The sequence below is a fragment of the Ranitomeya variabilis genome, chromosome 1 (genome assembly GCF_051348905.1).
Source record: "Ranitomeya variabilis isolate aRanVar5 chromosome 1, aRanVar5.hap1, whole genome shotgun sequence".
In the NCBI taxonomy this organism is placed as follows: Eukaryota; Metazoa; Chordata; class Amphibia; order Anura; family Dendrobatidae; genus Ranitomeya; species Ranitomeya variabilis.
The window spans coordinates 495,081,588-495,102,986 of NC_135232.1; the positions used below are offsets into that span (position 1 = coordinate 495,081,588).

The 21,399-nt window shown below is 44.3% G+C and overlaps 1 protein-coding gene across 1 annotated transcript in view; it reads left to right on the forward strand.

Moving 5' to 3' along the window:
- LOC143794290 (ciliary microtubule inner protein 2B-like) overlaps window positions 1-21,399 on the forward strand; it is a 143,309-nt gene that overhangs the window by 41,048 nt on the left and 80,862 nt on the right. The window contains exon 2 of the mRNA XM_077280956.1: window positions 19,757-19,950. Within this exon, the coding sequence (XP_077137071.1) occupies window positions 19,757-19,950 (194 nt within the window). The remainder of the gene's footprint in view (window positions 1-19,756; window positions 19,951-21,399) is intronic.

The window sequence follows — 21,399 nt, forward strand, 5'->3', positions numbered from 1 at the left end:
CCAGACAATTGAAGCCCGTGCCACCTCTCCAGATCCAATTCCGCCCTATGTAGTGCATTCTTGAAGTTTGCATCATATAGCTTAGTGACGTCAGCTGTTATTTTGACTCGTAAATACGTAAGCGAATCAAAACGCCACCCAAACGGGAAAGAGGCGCGTAACTGACCTACTACCGGTAATTGTAATGAAATATTTAGAATCTCGGTTTTATGTGAGTTCATTTTAAAGTTGCTCAAGAGACCAAACCTATGCAACTCCGAAACAATATTTGGTATGCTATTTAATGGGGAGGTGATACATAAGAGAATGTCATCCGCAAAGAGAGCCAATTTATGCTCTTCTGATCTTAGTTTAATTCCTTTAATGGAAGGATCATTGCGTATTGCGGTGGCCGGGAATTCCATCGTCAGAACGTACAGGAGAGGGGAAAGTGGGCTCCCCTGCCTCGTGCCATTCCGGATTAGGAATGCATCGGAAAGGGCACCATTTACCTTTACCCGCGCACTGGGAGAGGTAATACCTGTGGTTTTATGCGGGCCCTAAATATGCATTTCTTTAGTCTGGCCTATTGCCCCTCCTCATTTGGCCCATACAAAATTTTGTGCAAAATCATGACCCCCGAAGCATCTGTTTACACCCTCCATTCACCTAATAGCCCTCTGTGTCTGTATCGTACACACGCTGGCTGGCGATCAGTTCATGCAGCATTATGTGCATACCCTAGTTAATATATTATGGCTGTATCATACAATATAAGCACATTTTACCATTTACCTTTCGTGTCTCCCCTATTTCCTCATCAATTGTAAGCTTGTGAGTAGGGTCCTCACTCCTTTTGATACCTGAGTTATGCTTATTCTATGATGTCTTTATTATCTGTACAATTTGCCTCTAAAATTCTATAGTGCTACGGAATATGTTGGCACTATAAAAGTTAAAATTATTATTATAAATATAATTATGTGGTTTTACATAATTGTTAGCTAGTTTCTCTCAGAGCTCAAGTCTCCTGCACTTCTCATCATCAGAGCTAGTATTACTAGGCATATTCGGCCATCTTCTTCACCATTGGGAGCAGGTTTTTTTTTTTGTTGCCAAAAAAGATGGCTCCTTGAGACCCTGTATTGATTATCGCCTCTTGAATAAGATCACGGTCAAATTCCAATACCCTTTGCCTTTGCTTTCTGATCTGTTTGCTAGGATTAAGGGGGCTAGTTGGTTTACTAAGATTGACCTTCGAGGGGCATATAATCTTGTTCGTATTAAGCAGGGTGACGAATGGAAAACTGCGTTTAATACGCCCGAAGGCCATTTTGAATACCTTGTGATGCCATTCGGACTCTCTAATGCTCCATCTGTATTTCAGTCCTCCATTGTTGTGATCCGCTTTTTGGCTCCCCTGGTGGTGGCTGGTGGTACTGGAGACTTGTGTGTGCTTTTCTGCCTCAGCTCACCTGCTTCCATCAGTTTTGGGAGTTCCCTATTTAGCCTTGCTCTCCAGTCACTTCCTTGCCGGTCATCATTGTAACCTGAGTCATTCAGTTGCATGTTCCTGCTACTAGTCTGCTGATCAGCTAAGTGGACTCTTGTCCTTATTGTTTTGTTTTTCTTGTCCAGTTTACAGTTTTGTCATTTCCTGTTACTGGAAGCTCTTGTGGACTGAAATTGCCACTCCTGTGTCATGAGTTGACACAGGAGTCTTAAAGTAATTTCAGGATGGGTTTTTGAAAGGGTTTTTCAGCTGACCGTGAAGTCCTCTTTTGTATCCTTCCTCTATCTAGTAAGTGGACCTCGCTTTGCTAAATCTACCTTCATACTGTGTATGTCTTTTCCTCTGAACTCACCGTTAATATACGTGGGGGCTACTATCATCTTTGGGGAATTTCTCTAGAGGTAAGCCAGGTCTGTTCCTTCCTCTTCCAGGCGTAGTTAGTTCTCCGGCTGGCGCATGGCATCTAGGCAGCCGTAGGAATGCTTCCTGGCTACTGTTAGTTGTGTGGTAGATTTACGTCACGGTCAGCTTGAGTTTCCATCACCCGAGAGCTAGTCTGTTCTTTTTGTGTTTCTGATGTTCCCATGCCATTGGGGAATCATGACATCCATGCATGATATATTTCGGAATTATCTTGATAAATTCATGATTGTATATTTGGATGATATTTTGATTTTTTCAGATGATTGGGAGTCTCATGTGAAACAAGTCAGGATGGTATTTCAGATCCTTCGTGATAATGCCTTGTTTGTGAAGGGGTCTAAGTGCCTCTTTGGAGTACAGAAGATTTCTTTTTTGGGTTTCATTTTTTCTCCCTCATCTATAGAAATGGATCTGGTTAAGGTTCAGGCCATTCATGATTGGATCCAGCCCACATCCGTGAAGAGCCTTCAGAAATTTTTGGGCTTTGCTAATTTTTATCGCCGTTTCATTGCCAACTTCTCCAGTGTGGTTAAACCCCTGACCGATTTGACGAAGAAAGGCGCTGATGTGACGAATTGGTCCTCTGCGGCTGTTTCTGCCTTTCAGGAGCTTAAACGCCGATTTACTTCTGCCCCTGTGTTGCGTCAGCCGGATGTTTCTCTTCCTTTTCAGGTTGAGGTTGACGCTTCTGAGATTGGGGCAGGGGCCATTTTGTCTCAGAGGAATTCTGATGGTTCCTTGATGAAACCGTGTGCCTTCTTTTCTCGAAAGTTTTCGCCTGCGGAACGCAATTATGATGTCGGCAATCATGAGTTGTTGGCTATGAAGTGGGCATTTGAGGAGTGGCGACATTGGCTTGAGGGGGCCAAGCACCGTATTGTGGTCTTGACCGATCATAAGAATCTGATTTATCTCGAGTCTGCCAAACGGCTGAATCCTAGACAGGCCCGATGGTCCCTGTTTTTCTCCCGTTTTGATTTTGTGGTCTCGTATCTTCCGGGTTCTAAGAATGTTAAGGCTGATGCCCTCTCTAGGAGCTTTTTGCCTGATTCTCCTGGGGTCCTTGAGCCGGTCGGTATTCTGAAGGAAGGGGTGATTCTTTCTGCCATCTCCCCTGATTTACGACGGGTTCTTCAGAAATTTCAGGCTGATAAACCTGACCGCTGTCCAGTGGGGAAATTGTTTGTTCCTGACAGATGGACTAGTAAAGTGATTTCGGAGGTTCATTGTTCTGTGTTAGCCGGTCATCCTGGGATTTTTGGTACCAGAGATTTGGTTGGTAGTTCCTTTTGGTGGCCTTCTTTTTCACGGGATGTGCGTTCTTTTGTGCAGTCCTGTGGGACTTGTGCGCGGGCCAAGCCTTGCTGTTCCCGCACTAGTGGGTTGCTTTTGCCTTTGCCTGTCCCTGAGAGGCCTTGGACGCATATTTCTATGGATTTTATTTCGGATCTTCCGGTTTCCTAGAGGATGTCAGTTATCTGGGTGGTTTGTGATGGTTCATTTGGTACCTTTGTCTAAGTTGCCTTCCTCTTCTGATTTGGTTCCGTTTTTTTTTCAGCATGTGGTTCGTTTGCATGGCATTCCAGAGAACATTGTGTCCGATAGAGGTTCCCAGTTTGTTTCTAGGTTTTGGCGGGCCTTTTGTGCTAGGCTGGGCATTGATTTGTCTTTTTCTTCCGCATTTCATCCTCAGACAAATGGCCAAACCGAGCGAACTAATCAGACTTTGGAAACTTATTTGAGATGCTTTGTGTCTGCTGATCAGGATGATTGGGTGGCTTTCTTGCCATTGGCCGAGTGTGCCCTTAATAATCGGGCTAGTTCGGCTACTGTCATGATCTCTGCAGGCAGAGATCATAGCAAGCCTATAGAGGGACAAGCTCTCGGAAGATGGAACTATACTGACCATGAACTAAGCCTGCCGCGCAACTAGAAATAGCCAGGTAGCATTTCCTATTTATCGCTAGATGCCCAGCTCTGGCCTAAGACCTAAATAGCTAGCAGAGGGAAATATAAGACCTGGCTCACCTCTAGAGAAATATTCCAAAGAAGACAGTAGCCCCCCACATATAATGACGGTGAGTTCAGATGAAACAACAAACGCAGCAGGAAAATAGTCTTAGCAAATTTGAGGTCCGCTTACTAGATAGCAGAAGACAGATAGTATACTTTCATGGTCAGCAGAAAAACACTAACAAAACACCATCCAGAGATTACCTTAAACTCTGGCATTAACTCATAACGCCAGAGTAGCAATCCCTGATCAACGAGAGCTTTCCAGACACAGTAACAAAACTTCAGCTGTGAACTGGAACAAATAGGCAAAACAAAACATGGACAAAAGTCCAACTTATCTAGTAGTTGTCTAGAAGCAGGAACAAGCACCGAGAGGCATCAGATAACATTGTTGACCGGCAAGAAACCACCAGAGAAATGAGCTTAAATAGCGACACCCACTACTGATGGAACCAGGTTGAAACAGGAAAGAGGATGACAAGTCCAATTCCACAAGCGGCCACCGGGGGAGCCCAGAATCAAAATTCACAACAGTACCCCCCCCTCAAGGAGGGGGCACCGAACCCTCACCAGATCCACCAGGGCGACCAGGATGAGCCCTATGGAAGGCACGAACAAGATCAGAAGCATGAACATCAGATGCATTGACCCAAGAATTATCCTCCTGGCCGTAACCCTTCCAGTTGACCAGATACTGGAGTCTCCGTCTGGAAACACGAGAGTCCAAAATTTTCTCCACAACGTACTCCAACTCACCCTCAACCAACACCGGAGCAGGAGGCTCAACTGAAGGTACAACAGGTACCTCATACCTGCGCAATAACGACCGATGAAAAACGTTATGAATGGAAAAGGACGCAGGGAGGTCCAAACGGAAAGAAACAGGATTAAGAATCTCCAATATTCTATAAGGGCCGATGAACCGAGGTTTAAACTTAGGAGAAGAGACCCTCATAGGGACAAAACGAGAAGACAACCACACCAAATCTCCAACACAAAGCCGAGAACCAACACGACGATGACGGTTGGCAAAACGCTGAGTCTTCTCCTGGGACAACTTCAAATTGTCCATAACCTGCCCCCAGATGTGATGCAATCTCTCCACCACCGAATCCACTCCAGGACAATCCGAGGATTCCACCTGACCGGAGGAAAATCGAGGGTGAAACCCCGAATTACAGAAAAACGGGGACACCAAGGTGGAAGAGCTGGCCCGATTATTGAGGGCGAACTCTGCCAATGGCAAAAAAGCAACCCAATCATCCTGGTCAGCAGAGACAAAACACCTCAGATATGTCTCAAGGGTCTGATTAGTCCGCTCGGTCTGGCCATTAGTCTGAGGGTGAAAAGCAGATGAAAAAGACAAATCTATGCCCATCCTAGCACAGAATGCCCGCCAAAATCTAGACACAAATTGAGTACCTCTGTCAGAAACAATATTCTCAGGAATACCGTGCAATCGGACAACATTCTGAAAAAACAGAGGAACCAACTCAGAAGAAGAAGGCAACTTGGGCAGAGGAACCAAATGGACCATTTTAGAGAAACGGTCACAGACCACCCAGATGACAGACATCTTCTGGGAAACAGGCAGATCTGAAATAAAATCCATCGAGATGTGTGTCCAAGGCCTCTTAGGAATAGGCAAGGGCAACAGCAGTCCGCTAGCCCGAGAACTACAAGACTTGGCCCGAGCACAAACGTCACATGACTGCACAAAGACTCGCACATCTCGTGACAGGGAAGGCCACCAGAAGGATCTTGCCACCAAATCCCTGGTACCAAAAATTCCGGGATGACCTGCCAATGCAGAAGAATGTACCTCAGAGATGACTCTGCTGGTCCAATCATCCGGAACAAACAGTCTATCAGGCGGACAACGATCCGGTCTATCCGCCTGAAACTCTTGCAAGGACCGCCGCAGATCAGGAGAAACGGCCGACAAAATTACTCCCTCCCTAAGGATACCTGTGGGTTCAGAATTACCAGGAGAGTCCGGGTCAAAACTCCTAGAAAGGGCATCTGCCTTAACATTCTTAGAACCCGGTAGGTATGACACCACAAAATTAAAGCGAGAAAAAAATAAAGACCAGCGCGCCTGTCTAGGATTCAGGCGTCTGGCAGTCTCAAGATAAATCAAATTTTTGTGGTCAGTCAATACCACCACCTGATGCCTAGCCCCCTCGAGCCAATGGCGCCACTCCTCAAACGCCCACTTCATGGCCAAAAGCTCCCGATTCCCAACATCATAATTCCGCTCTGCGGGCGAAAATTTGCGAGAAAAGAAGGCACAAGGCCTAATGACGGAGCAGTCGGAACCTTTCTGCGACAACACTGCCCCAGCTCCGATCTCCGAAGCGTCAACCTCAACCTGAAAAGGCAGATTCACATCAGGCTGACGCAACACAGGGGCAGAGGCAAAACGGCGCTTAAGCTCCTGAAAGGCCTCTACAGCATGAGGGGACCAATTAGCAACATCAGCGCCTTGTCTGGTCAAATCAGTCAGTGGTTTAACGACATCCGAAAAACCAGCAATAAATCGGCGGTAAAAGTTGGCAAAGCCCAAAAATCTCTGAAGACCCTTAAGAGAGGAGGGCTGAGTCCAGTCACAAATAGCTTGCACCTTGACGGGATCCATCTCAATGGAAGAGGGAGAAAAAATATACCCCAAAAAGGAAATTTTCTGGACCCCAAAAACGCACTTAGACCCCTTCACACATAAAGAATTAGACCGCAGAACCTGAAAAACTCTCCTGACCTGCTGGACATGAGAGTCCCAGTCATCAGAAAAAATCAGAATATCATCCAGATATATTATCATAAATTTATCCAGAAAATCGCGGAAAATATCATGCATAAAAGACTGGAAAACTGAAGGGGCATTAGAAAGACCAAAAGGCATGACCAAATACTCAAAGTGGCCCTCGGGCGTATTAAATGCGGTCTTCCACTCATCCCCCTGCCTGATCCGCACCAAATTATACGCCCCACGAAGATCAATTTTAGAGAACCACTTAGCACCCTCTATACGAGCAAACAAATCAGTAAGCAATGGCAATGGGTATTGATACTTAACAGTGATCTTATTCAGAAGCCGATAATCAATACATGGTCTCAAAGAGCCGTCTTTTTTTGAGACAAAGAAAAACCCAGCTCCCAAGGGAGAAGAAGATGGACGAATATGTCCCTTTTCCAAAGACTCCTTTATATATTCCCGCATAGCAGCATGTTCCGGCACAGACAGATTAAACAAACGACCCTTTGGATATTTACAACCCGGTATCAAATCTATGGCACAATCGCACTCACGGTGCGGAGGTAACGACCCAAGCTTGGGTTCGTCAAAGACGTCTTGATAATCAGAGAGGAACTCAGGGACTTCAGAGGGAATGGACGACGAAATAGAAACCAAAGGTAAGTCCCCATGAATACCCTTACATCCCCAGCTCAACACAGACATTGCTCTCCAGTCCAAGACTGGGTTGTGAGACTGCAACCATGGCAATCCCAGTACCAAATCGTCATGTAAATTATACAGCACCAGGAAACGAATAATCTCCTGGTGATCCGGATTGATACGCATGGTTACTTGTGTCCAGTATTGTGGTTTATTATTAGCCAATGGGGTGGAGTCAATCCCCTTCAGAGGAATAAGAGTCTCCAAAGGCTCTAAATCAAAACCACAACGATTGGCAAAGGACCAATCCATAAGACTCAGAGCGGCGCCAGAGTCAACATAGGCGTCCGTGGCAATGGATGACAAAGAGCAAATCAGGGTTACAGACAAAATAAACTTAGACTGAATGGTGCCAATGGAAACAGACTTATCAAGCTTCTTTGTACGCCTAGAGCATGCTGATATAACATGAGTAGAATCCCCACAATAGAAACACAATCCATTCTTCCGTCTAAAATTCTGTCGCTCGCTCCTGGACAGAATTCTATCACACTGCATACTTTCTGGCGTCTTTTCCATAGACACCGCCAGATGGTGCACCGGTTTGCGCTCCCGCAGACGCCTATCAATCTGAATAGCCATTGTCATGGACTCATTCAGACCTGCAGGCACAGGGAACCCCACCATAACATCCTTAACGGCATTAGAGAGACCTTCTCTGAAAGTTGCCGCCAAGGCGCACTCATTCCACTGAGTAAGCACAGACCATTTACGGAATTTTTGGCAGAAAACTTCAGCTTCGTCTTGCCCCTGAGATAGTGCCATCAAAGTTTTTTCTGCCTGAAGTTCCAAATGAGGTTCCTCATAAAGCAAGCCCAAGGCCAGAAAAAACGCATCCACATCGCGTAACGCAGGATCCCCTGCTGGCAATGAGAAGGCCCAATCTTGAGGGTCACCCCTGAGCAAGGAAATCACAATCCTAACCTGCTGAGCAGGGTCTCCAGCTGAACGAGACTTCAGGGACAAATAAAGCTTACAATTATTTCGGAAATTCTGGAAGCTAGCTCTATTCCCTGTGAAGAACTCCGGCAAAGGAATTCTCGGCTCAGATACCGGAGCATGTACCACAAAATCTTGTAAATTTTGTACTTTCGTGATGAGATTATTCAAACCCGCAGTTACACTCTGGAGATCCATGATTGTCAGGTGCACACAGAGCCATACAGAGATTAGGAGGAGAGAGAGAAAAAAGACTGCAGCAAGGCAGACTGGAGGAAAAAAAAAAAAAAAAAAAAAATTCCAGCAGACTTCTTATAACTCTCCTTTCTCAACCTGGGTCTTTAACACTTTAAGGCCGGTCAAACTGTCATGATCTCTGCAGGCAGAGATCATAGCAAGCCTATAGAGGGACAAGCTCTCGGAAGATGGAACTATACTGACCATGAACTAAGCCTGCCGCGCAACTAGAAATAGCCAGGTAGCATTTCCTATTTATCGCTAGATGCCCAGCTCTGGCCTAAGACCTAAATAGCTAGCAGAGGGAAATATAAGACCTGGCTCACCTCTAGAGAAATATTCCAAAGAAGACAGTAGCCCCCCACATATAATGACGGTGAGTTCAGATGAAACAACAAACGCAGCAGGAAAATAGTCTTAGCAAATTTGAGGTCCGCTTACTAGATAGCAGAAGACAGATAGTATACTTTCATGGTCAGCAGAAAAACACTAACAAAACACCATCCAGAGATTACCTTAAACTCTGGCATTAACTCATAACGCCAGAGTAGCAATCCCTGATCAACGAGAGCTTTCCAGACACAGTAACAAAACTTCAGCTGTGAACTGGAACAAATAGGCAAAACAAAACATGGACAAAAGTCCAACTTATCTAGTAGTTGTCTAGAAGCAGGAACAAGCACCGAGAGGCATCAGATAACATTGTTGACCGGCAAGAAACCACCAGAGAAATGAGCTTAAATAGCGACACCCACTACTGATGGAACCAGGTGAAACAGGAAAGAGGATGACAAGTCCAATTCCACAAGCGGCCACCGGGGGAGCCCAGAATCAAAATTCACAACAGGCTACCTTGGTTTCACCCTTCTTTTGTAACTCTGGTTTTCATCCCCGTTTTTCTTCAGGGCAGGTTGAGCCTTCTGATTGTCCTGGGGTGGACTCTGTGGTTGACAGGTTGCAGGAAATTTGGGCTCATGTTGTTGACAATTTGGTGTTGCCTCAGGAGGGGGCTCAGCGTTTTGCTAACCATCGTCGGTGTGTTGGTTCCCGGCTTCGGGTTGGGGATTTGGTCTGGTTGTCTTCCCGTCATGTCCCTATGAAGGTTTCTTCCCCTAAGTTTAAGCCTCGGTTTATTGGCCCTTATAGGATTTCTGAGATTATCAATCCAGTGTCTTTTCGTTTGGCCCTTCCAGCCTCTTTTATCATCTATGATGTTTTTCATAGATCTTTGTTGCGGAAATATTTGGTGCCCGTTGTTCCCTCTGTTGATCCTCCTGCCCCGGTGTTGATTGATGGGGAGTTGGAGTATGTGGTTGAGAAGATTTTGGAGTCTCGTTTTTCGAGGCGGAGGCTTCAGTATCTTGTCAAATGGAAGGGTTATGGCCAGGAGGATAATTCTTGGGTTGTTGCCTCCGATGTTCATGCTGATGATTTGGTTCGTGCCTTTCATTTGGCTCATCCGGATCGGCCTGGGGGCTCTGGTGAGGGTTCGGTGACCCCTCCTCAAGGGGGGGGTACTGTTGTGAATTCTGCTCTTGGGCTCCCTCCGGTGGTTGTAAGTGGTAGCGCTGCTGTCTCTGAATCGCAGCATTTATCAGGTGTGTTCACTTTGTGCAATTTTGACTGGGCTATTTAGTCTTGCTTCACCCTTTAGTCAGTGCCAGTTGTCCATTGTTCCTGGAGGATTCACAACTCTGCCTGTTCTCTCCTGCTTTGCAGTTCTTTTCAACAAAGATAAGTTCTGGCCTTGATTTTTTGCTGTCCACATGCTGTGGCCTTATTGTTCAGTTGTTTTCCATGTTTTTGTCTTGTCCAGCTTGGTCTGTATAAGGATTTGTTTAGCCAAGCTGGTATCTCTGGAGATGCAGATATACCCTCCATATCTTTAGTTAGCTGTGGAGTTTTTGTATTTTCTGTGGTGGATATTTTCTAGTGTTTTAATACTAACCGCATAGTACTCTGTCCTATCCTTTCTATTTAGCTAGAAGTGGCCTCCTTTGCTAAATTCTGATTTCAGTCTGTGTATGTTTTTTTCCCTCTCCTCTCTCAGTCAATATTTGTGGGGGCTGCCTATCCTTTGGGGATTTTCTCTGAGGCAAGATAGTTTTCCCTTTTCTATCTCTAGGGGTAATTAGTCCTCCGGCTGTGTCGAGATGTCTAGGGAGCGCTAGGTACATTCCACGGCTACTTCTAGTTGCGGTGTTAGGTTCAGGGTCTGCGGTCAGTACAGGTATCACCTTCTCCAGAGTACGTCTCATGCTGCTCCTAGGCCACCAGTTCATAACAGGGTCCAATTTCTCCTGTTACCCTTGGGAAAATACAAAACTGGGGGCTAAAAAATAATTTTTGTGGAAAGAAAAATATTTTTTATTTTCACGGCTCTGCGTTATAAACTGTAGTGAAACACTTGGGGGTTCAAAGTTCTCACAACACATCTAGATAAGTTCCTTGGGAGGTCTAGTTTCCAATATGGGGTCACTTGTTGGGGGTTTCTACTGTTTGGGTACATCAGGGGCTCTGCAAATGCAACGTGATGCCTGCAGACCAATCCATCTAAGTCTGCATTCCAAATGGCGCTCCTTCCCTTCCGAGCACTGCCATGTGCCCAAACAGTGGTTCCCCCCACATATGGGGTATCAGTGTACTCAGGACAAATTGGACAAAAACTATTGGGGTCCAATTTATCCTGTTACCCTTGTGAAAATACAAAACTGGGGGGCTAAAAAAATCATTTTTGTGAAAAAAAAATATATTATTTTCACGGCTCTGCGTTATAAACTGTAGTGAAACACTTGGGGGTTCAAAGCTCTCAAAACACATCTAGATAAGTTCCTTAGGGGGTCTGCTTTCCAAAATGGTGTCACTTGTGGGGGTTTTAATGGACAAATTGCACAACAACTTTTGTGGTCTAATTTCTTCTCTTACCCTTGGAAAAATAATAAATTGGGGGCGAAAAGATCATTTTTGTGAAATAATATGATTTTTTTATTTTTACGGCTCTGCATTATAAACTTCTGTGAAGCACTTGGTGGGTCAAAGTGCTCACCACACATCTAGATAAGTTCCTTAGGGGGTCTACTTTCCAAAATGGTGTCACTTGTGGAGGGTTTCAATGTTTAGACACATCAGGGGCTCTCCAAACGCAACATAGCGTCCCATCTCAATTCCAGTCAATTTTGCATTGAAAAGTAAAATGGCGCTCCTTTCCTTCCGAGCTCTGCCATGCGCCCAAACAGTGGTTTACCCCCACATATGGGGTATCAGCGTACTCAGGACAAATTGTACAACAACTTTTGGGGTCCATTTTCTCCTGTTACCCTTGGTAAAATAAAACAAATTGGAGCTGAAATAAATTTTGTGTGAAAAAAAGTTAAATGTTCATTATTATTTAAACATTCCAAAAATTCCTGTGAAACACCTGAAGGGTTAATAAACTTCTTGAATGTGGTTTTGAGCACCTTGAGGGGTGCAGTTTTTAGAATGGTGTCACACTTGGGTATTTTCTATCATATAGACCCCTCAAAATGACTTCAAATGAGATGTGTTCCCAAAAAAAAATGGTGTTGTAAAAATGAGAAATTTCTGGTCAGATGTTAACCCTTATAACTCCCTAACAAAAAAAAATGTTGGTTCCAAAATTGTGCTGATGTAAAGTAGACATGTGGAAATGTTACTTATTAAGTATTTTGCATGGCATATCTCTGTGAATTAAGGGCATAAAAATTGCGAAATTTTCAAACTTTTCGCTAAATTTCCGTTTTTTTTCACAAATAAAAGCAAGTTATATCGAAGAAATTTTACCACTATCATGAAGTACAATATGTCACGAGAAAACAATGTCAGAATCGCTAAGATCTGTTGAAGCGTTCCAGAGTTATAACCTCATAAAGGGACAGTGGTCAGAATTGTAAAAATTGGCCCGGTCATTAACGTGCAAACCACCCTTGGGGGTAAGGGGGATATAGAGCCCCATCATGCAGTACATCACATGTGTCAGACCCTTTATACACAGCAAGTGTACAATGCTTCTCCAGTTACCAGTACCCACTTACACTACTGATTCTTGCTATAAGCTCTCTGTACTGTAATAAAGGAGGCTACGCCTCTTCCCGTGACATTATTCCTCGCAGGAGCAGCTCAGTTCCAGATACGTCTAATAGCAATACTGCCAGGAAACCAGCTGAGAAAGACTGGACTACACATGAATGACCTGGAGACAATATATAGTTCCTCTAAAAATTAGGAAAAAAGATCCCTCCATATTAATGCATGTGAACCTATAGAGACTATGAAGCAGCATATGATCCACAGTATTTCAGTATATCAAAGTTTATTAGAATTGCAAAATACATTGATTAAAGACTACCTATCAGCATCAGTTTTCAATAAAATCAACACATAATAAAGACAGAATACAGAAAACACAAGCTGTAACCCTATGAAAAGTTCATATGTTACTGCAGGCAGAAAAGTATAGTACACTCCCTGACAGAAGTTAAGTCGCTTATCCATTTTATGTAAATAAAAGCTTATAACCTGATGTTAAATTCATCCATTGTTTGTATAAATTATTCTTTTGAAAGCTGTTACCCTCCAAAATGTGGTTTAAGTTAAGAAAATAAATTGGTGTCAATGCAGAAATATTGATCAGTTAATGGACACGGAATGGTCAGATTTTGGCAAGACAAAAGTTTTGTCGCTTGGTCATATAATGCACCCAATCCTAGTTTACATCCTCACCTGTGCTCAGTAAATGATCGGTTAATTAGTGTGTGTGCGTGTGTGTATATAAAAAGAAACCCAGCACCCCAGACCTTCACTTGAACTGCAACTTGAGCTCTGACAACATGCCAAAAATCTACCCTGTGACCAAAGCCTATATTATCAAGAGGCTGAAGACCCGATCCATTGCAGAGGTGGCTGGCACCTTTAATGTGTCTCAGCGTCAAGTACAAAGAATTGAAAAAAGATTTGAAGTGAGTGGAAATGTGGTTGACAAGCCCAGGTCCGGCAGACCCCACAAGACAACTGCTCAGGAGGAACGTTTGTTGGTTAGAAAATCCAAAGGAAACCCCTCTTCCACTACAGCAGAGCTCCAACAGTGTACATGATTATAAGACTATTATAAGTCTATTATAAGACTATTGTCATGATCCAGACCGGGTTTTGGGTCTTTCCTCTCCTTTCCCGATCTGGTCATGTCAGGGTGAAGTTTCACAGCCTCATTCCCATGTCAGGTCTGCTATATCTGTGCTGCTCCCTGTATTCGGTGCCAGTTATATTTCCTGCCTACGGTGTGTGTAGCTGGCTCTGGTGAGACCCTGATTTGTCCTGCTGTATTTAGCTTGCTTTGGCCGTGTCTGTTCATTCCTCTCTTCCCACCCCAACTCTGTGTGTACCTGTGTGTTTGGATTCCCCGGTACTCAACTCTGCTTTGGCTCTGACCTGATTCTGTCTCTTTCCTCCTGTACTTCTGCTGCGGACCGTTACTGACCTTTTAGCGCTCCTCTGACTCTGTGTTTGGGATTTCCCTTGGTACTATTCTACTCTCTGGTATTGACCCAGGCTTGTCTGACTTTTCTGCTGCCAATTGGTGGTAGCCTCACTGCAGTTCTGCTGGTCTGATCTGAGCAGGTTTTTCAGCCCTCTTTCCACTCTGCTGCCATCTAGTGGAGTTTGCATTTACCTGCAGTGCTGCAGCATGACATTATAACTGGCCCTAGACAGATTTTTTTTGTCTCTTGTTCCTCTCTTTATGGATCCGCTTTGTTCCCTGGCGGATCAGATGTCTAATCTGACTCAAATGATGCAGGAATTGTCTGTGGAACATAGAGCCCTGGCCACTTCCCATAATCAACTTCAGGGGGAACTTACTAAGATGGTTAAGTCTTTTCAGGGTTCTATGACACAATCAGCCTGTAAGCACTTGGACCCCATGGATGTCTTTTTACACTCTCCTGAACCTACGGTCAGGCTCCCAGATACTTTCTCTGGAGAAAAGGAGAAGTTCAATACATTCAGGGAGAGTTGTAAACTGCTTTTCTCCCTTAGACCCCGATCCTCAGGTGATTAGAGTCAACAGGTGGGGATAATTATTTCCCTACTCCGGGAGGGCCCTCAAACCTGGGCTTTTTCTTTACCTGCTACTGCCCCCGAACATATGTCTGTGGATAGGTTCTTTGAGGCTTTAGGATTGATTTTTGACAAACCAGAATGGGTCAGGGTGGCAGAGGAAACGATCACAGGTCTCTTCCAGGGTAAACTCACTGCCGAATGGTACTGTTCAGAGTTCAGACGGTGGTTCACCGAGATGTCCTGGAACAACTCTGCGCTAAGATGTCAGTTCAGGAGAGGACTGTCAGATCATCTTAAGGACGCTCTGGCTCTCCATCTGCCACCCAGCTCCTTGGAGGAGGCCATGATACAGGCCAGTCGTAATTCAGTGTGAGGTTCCTTTACATCCTGCTAATTATGATGTGATGCCATATACAGAACCTATGGAGGTTGGGGCCATTAACCTCAAGGAGAAGGAGAGGAAGCGACAACGTGAGGGGAGATTATGTTTTTATTGTGGAGGTTCTGGACATTGGAAAAATGACTACCCCTCTTGTCCACCGACTAGCAAGTTGTCAGGAAATGCCTAAGTGTTGGTGATTGCCTTTTTCTCCAAGAAATTTTCTCCTGCTGAGAGAAATTATGATGTCGGGAATCGGGAGTTATTAGCCATAAAATTGGCTTTTGAAGAATAGAGGCATTTTTTGGAAGGGGCTGTTCATGGATCACGGTGATTACGGACCACAAGAACCTCTCTTAAATTGAGTCCGCCAAACATTTGACTCCTAGACAGGTGAGGTGGTCGCTTTTTTTTTCATGTTTTGGTTGCTGGGGTGTCTTCCGAATTGGAACTTGAAATCCGTGAGGCTCAGTCTCTTGCTCCTCCGTCATTGCCCGATAATAAGCTCTTCATCCTAGTTCAGTATCTGTTGAGGTTTCTCTGGGAGTTCCACAAATCTGCTCTCAGTGGACACCCCGGAGTCGCGGCCACCCGGAGAGCTATTGCTAGACTGTTTTGGTGGTCCTTCATGTCTTCTGATATTGCTGTGTTTGTGTCTGCTTGTGATACATGTGCCAGTGCTAAAGTCTCCCTTAAGCGGCTGGCCGAGGAATTGGTGCCATTGCCAATTCCGGATAGACCTTGGACTCATTTGTCCATGGATTTCATCACTGATCTCCCTTTGTCCAATGGCAAAACTGTGGTCTGGGTAGTGGTTGACAGATTTAGCAATCAAGCGCATTTTGTTCCTTTGGCAGGACTACCTAAAGCTGAAACACTATCTAAGTTGTTTATTGAGCATGTTGTGCGGTTGCATGGCATGCCTCTAAATTTGGTGTCTGACAAAGGGTTGCAATTCGTGTCAAAATTTTGTACGTTTTTGGGTATTAGCTTGACCTTCTCCTCTGCCTACCATCCCGAGACCAACGGTCAGACGGAGAGGACCAATCAGTCACTAGAACAGATTTTGCGGTGTCTTGCCACATCTCAGCAGGATGATTGGTGTTCCTCATTGCCCGTGGCTGAGTTCGCATTTAATAATTGGGTTAATCAGCCCACTGGCACTTCTCCGTTTTTCTGTAACTACGGTTTTCACCCCTATTTTGGTGAATTTTCCAGGCCGGATTCGGGGTATTAATAAATACAAGAAGATATATTGGTATAGTGCTTTAGCAGACTGACATATTACCTAATACCTAAAATTAACTTTTTATTAATATAGCAATTAAAATATCATAGACAAAAACCCCTACAAAACCCGCAACTTCAAACCAAACAATACAGTATATGCATATACCCCTAATAAACCCTACCAAACCCTGATATACCCTTCCTACCAGCGGAGGTTGGCACCCTAACTTGTACGCAAAAATGGCGCCCCAGCTCCACGATGGCTCACCCAGGATTCACACTGGTCCACCCTAGTTAGCGATATAACAACCAGTACATCAAACCAAAAGCCACGAACCAAAGGTGCCATTGAAAAATTAGAAAGGAAAGGAGGTAGAGAATATGCTGTAGGTGAAATCACCTCAACAGAGTATGCTAGTCAACACTCTAAATAAAAGGAGCCAAATGCAAAATAATGTAACAAAACCAAACAATAACTGACTGATATAACAAATTGGATACCCAGATATAGACGTATACCAGGACATGGGTAGGGAGAAGGAAAGCCTGAATTGCTGACCCTCTAATCTCCCTAGATATGTCCCTGCCTTGCTGCGGAGGTTGGCACCCTAAATTGAATCGCAAGTGGCGCCCCCGCTCTCGTCGGCTCACCCTCGTGTGACCCTTCACACTTACCCTCTCAACTCTAAAAATTGAATAGAGATTAGTAACCAGCAAGAGATTGAGGGAACCACGTGTGGAGGGATCCCTAAAAACAGGTGTGTGTATAAGATAATATAAGATAATAGACAAGCCCAGATCTTAAGACGCTGCAAAATCTGCTTAAGGCTATGTGCACACTCTGCGGCGTGCTCTGCGGGTTCTCCCGCAGCGGAATTGATAAATCTGCAGGGCAAAACCGCTGCGGTTATCCCTGCAGATTTATCGCGGTTTGTTTTGCGATTTCCGCTGCGGGATCACTCCTATACTATTGATGCTGCATATGCAGCAATATGCAGCATCAATAGTAATGGTAAAAATAATAAAAATTGGTTATACTCACCCTCCGATGTCCGGATCTCCTCGGCGCTGCACGCGGCGCTCCGGTTCCAAAGATGCTGTGCCGAGAAGGACCTTCGTGACGTCACGGTCATGTGACCGCGGCGTCATCACTGTCATGTGACCGCGACGTCACCGCAGGTCCTGCTCGCACAGCAACCAGACCGGACAGCCGCGTGCAGCGCTGAGAGGTGAATATAGCATCATTTTTTATTTTAATTCTTTTTTTTACACTATTTATGCTTCCCAGGGCCTGGAGGAGAGTCTCCTCTCCTCCACCCCGGGTACCACCCGCACATTATCCGCTTACTTCCCGCATCGTGGGCACAGCCCCATGCGGGAAGTTAGCGGTTCAATGCATTCCTATGGGTGCAGAATCGCTGCGATTCTGCACAAAGAAGTGACATGCTGCGGTTTTTCCCGCAGCATGTTCACTGCGGTTTGCGGTTTCCATAGGGTTTACATGTTAATGTAAACGCTATGGAAACGGCTGCGGACCCGCAGCATCAAAATCGCCGCGGATCCGCGGTAAAAACTGCGAAGTGTGAACATGGCCTAAGGGTATTGACAGGGAGTAAACAACTGTCGGGACAAAGAACAGCAACCAATAGTCAATTGCAAATAATACACTTAGCAAGTGCTAAATTGCTTGCCGTCAAGCCATTATATACAAGTGACAACAGCCCTTTATTTTGTGTTACCCGACAGCGCCAAGTACCATACCATGGCACTATTGCAGCTTTCCTTATTACACAATCCCGCAAGACACAGCATCACTTTCAGCAAAGAAAAAAGGAAAAACCAGTCTTATCTGGGGTCCAGAAGATAAACATATGCCTCAACGCCTTTCCCTGCCATGGTGCCAGTTCATCAGGAGGCTAATGGAACAGCCGTTGCCAGTATATACACAGCCAACGGCAGTCAGGACATCCTAGTTGCAGGTCCTGACTAAAGTTACCGTAATTTAGGGATTCGGGGTATCCAGGGGCTGATTCTGTGGTTCAACGGTTGGGGGAGGTTTGGAGGGAGGTCCAGAAGAACATTGGGGTGGCTCATGGTAAACAGAAACATTTTGCTGATAAGTGACGATTTGTAGGGCCTAAATTTCTGGTAGCAGATAAAGTGTGGTTGTCTACCAAGAACATACATCTGAAATTGCCTTCCGTTAAGCTGGGTCCCAAGTTTATTGGTCCCTACGAGATCATTGAGGTTGTCAATCCTGTTGCCTTTCGTCTACGCTTACCTCCGTCGCTTCGTATCCCCAATGTGTTCCATAAGTCCCTTCTTAAGTCATTTGTACCTTCCTCTGCCGGGTCTCCACCCCCTCCACATCCTGTCTCTGTGGATGGACAAACTGAGTAAGAAATCGATTCGGATGGTTCACAGTTCGCTTCAGTACTTGGTACATTGGAGGGGTTATGGTCCGGAGGATCGATCTTGGGTTATCGTCCATGCTAATCAGTTGGTTCAGGCTTTTCATGCATGTTATCTACGACCTACGGTCTGGTAGCCCCCCTTGTCATGATCCAGACCAGGTTTTGGGTCTTTTATCTCCTTTCCCGGTCTGGTCATGTCAGGGGTTAACTTTCACAGCCTTGTTCCCGTGTCAGGTCTGCTACATTTGTGCTGCTCCCTGTATTCAGTGCCAGTTATATTTCCTGCCTACGGCATCTGTATCTGGCTCTGGTGAGACCCTGATTTGTCCTGCTGCGTTTAGCCTGCTTTGCCCGTGTCTATTCATTTCTTTCTTCTGACCCCGACTCTGTGTGTACCTGTGTGTTTGGATACCCCGGTACTCGACTCTGCTTTGTCTCTGACCTGATTCTGTCTCTTTCCTCCTGTACTTCTGTTGCGGACTGTTACTGACATTTTGGCACTCCTCTGACTCTGTGTTTGGGATTTCCCTTATTACTATGCTACTCTCTGGTATCGACCCAGGCTTGTCTGACTTTTCTGCTGAGACTTGGTGGTAGCCTCGCTGCAATTCTACTGGTCTGCTCGGAGCAGGGTTTTCAGCCCTCTTTCCACTCTGCTGCCATCTAGTGGAGTTTGCATTTACCTGCAGTGCTGCAGCATGACCACTATATTGTGATTTTGGGAGTAACCCTTTCATATAAAATTAGCAGAAGTCTTGACTAAAGGCGAATGACATCAGTGTAAGAAGAGCATATATCCAGACTTTCAGCAGAAAAGATATCCTGCACTCAGCTTATTGCTTTGTATACATAGACTGTTTTAAGACAGCCTTTTTTTGCCTGAGCTGTGTATTCAGATTCATGAAGTCGGGAATAGGAAGAAATGAGCTATTTATAAAGGAGATGGATGACAAGGAACCTTGGAAGTTTGGCTGATTGACTCCAGAAACCTATTTTTATGATAAATATGAATTTTTCCCATCCCTTGTTTTATATGATGCCTCCCTCACATATGTAACATATCTGATCACATTAAATTCCATTTTTTCCTTTAGTTACACAAGTTTTAGTCCAAAACTCCACAGTATACAAGGTGAAGTATATGGCAATGCTATTCTACGATCAGTCAACTATGAACCTGGCCATCAGAGATGTGGAGGCAATCACATTCCTTCCTTCAATATAGAGTTGGGTGGAAACATTTCTCATATTCCAAGAGATGATGCTGGAAACTGGAACAATAAGCATGGTAAGTTTCATTTTGTAATTATCTATACAGTATCAGTATACACAAGGCTGCCACCAGAAATTTCAGGACCCCATACTGGTAAAATTGGTAAAATATTGATAACATTTTCAGGCCCCCTTGAGCCACCCAGGCTCCACCCCAGCTCTACCTCCACACCACGTACATCTCCACCCCAGCTCTGTCTCCACCTCTCGAACCTTACACAGTCCCACAGTCCACTATTGGAAAAATTCCACTTCTACCCCATGTCCTCACCAATCATCCATGAACAGTTCCCATCGAACACCATATCACATTCAAATCCATTAGCTTTTGATTTGGTGCAAAAAATTTTTAAACCTTCCATCACGACAAGGTAGAGTCTTTTGGCAGGGCCCTACTCTATTTTAACCTGTTAAAATTTGTTAAAATATCCAATACTCTTTTTAGATATATTTTTCTTTAAGAGAACATGTCACATACATTTTTTTAAATGATCAATAATGCCACACACAAGGAATAAATACCGTCACACTATGGCCGGACCGTATATTGCCACCACATAGTGACTGAATAATACCACATACAGGGGACAAATATCACCACACCATGGCCGGACCACATATCACCACCACACAGTGACCAAATGATACCACAAATACCGCAACACAATGACCAGACCACATATTATTACTACCAGAAAGTGATCAAATAATATCAATGTACAAGAAACAAATACCATCACACCATGACTAAACCACATATTACAACTACATAGTGACCAAATACTACAATAATGATGATTAATAAAAAAACACACAATACTAGTATTACCATAAGTGCCATTATACACAGGAGCTCTATACATAGTATACAGTATATAGTATAAGTGTGCAGGTAATACAGTGACTCACCAGTTATATACAGGAGCTGTGTATATACGGTTGTGTGAAAAAGTACTTACCTCCTTCCTGATTTCCTATTCTTTTGCATGTTTGTAACATTTAAATGTTTCAGATCACCAAACAAATGTAAATATTTGACAAAGATAAAAAAATTCCAAGTGTGGTGAAATTGCAAAAAAAGTGCAATTCCACAGTTTTTACCATGTTCACTAAATGCTAAAACTGACCTGCCATTATGATTCTCCAGGTCATTATGATTTCATAGACACCAAACATATCTAGGTTTTTTATTTATGTGGTAAAACAAAAACAATCCAAAATTTTGTAAAAAAAAAAAAAAATGGCGCCATTTTCCAACACCTGTAGCGTCTTCATTTTTCATGATCTGGGGCTGGGTGAGGGCATATCTTTTGCAGCCCGAGCTGATGTTTTTATTGATATTATTCTTGAGTAGACATGATCTTTTGATCGCCAGTTATTGCATTTCATTTTATTGCAATGTAGCAGTGTTCAAAAAATTCTTGTGTCTTGACTTATATTTCTAAGCAAATTTGTTGTATTTTGT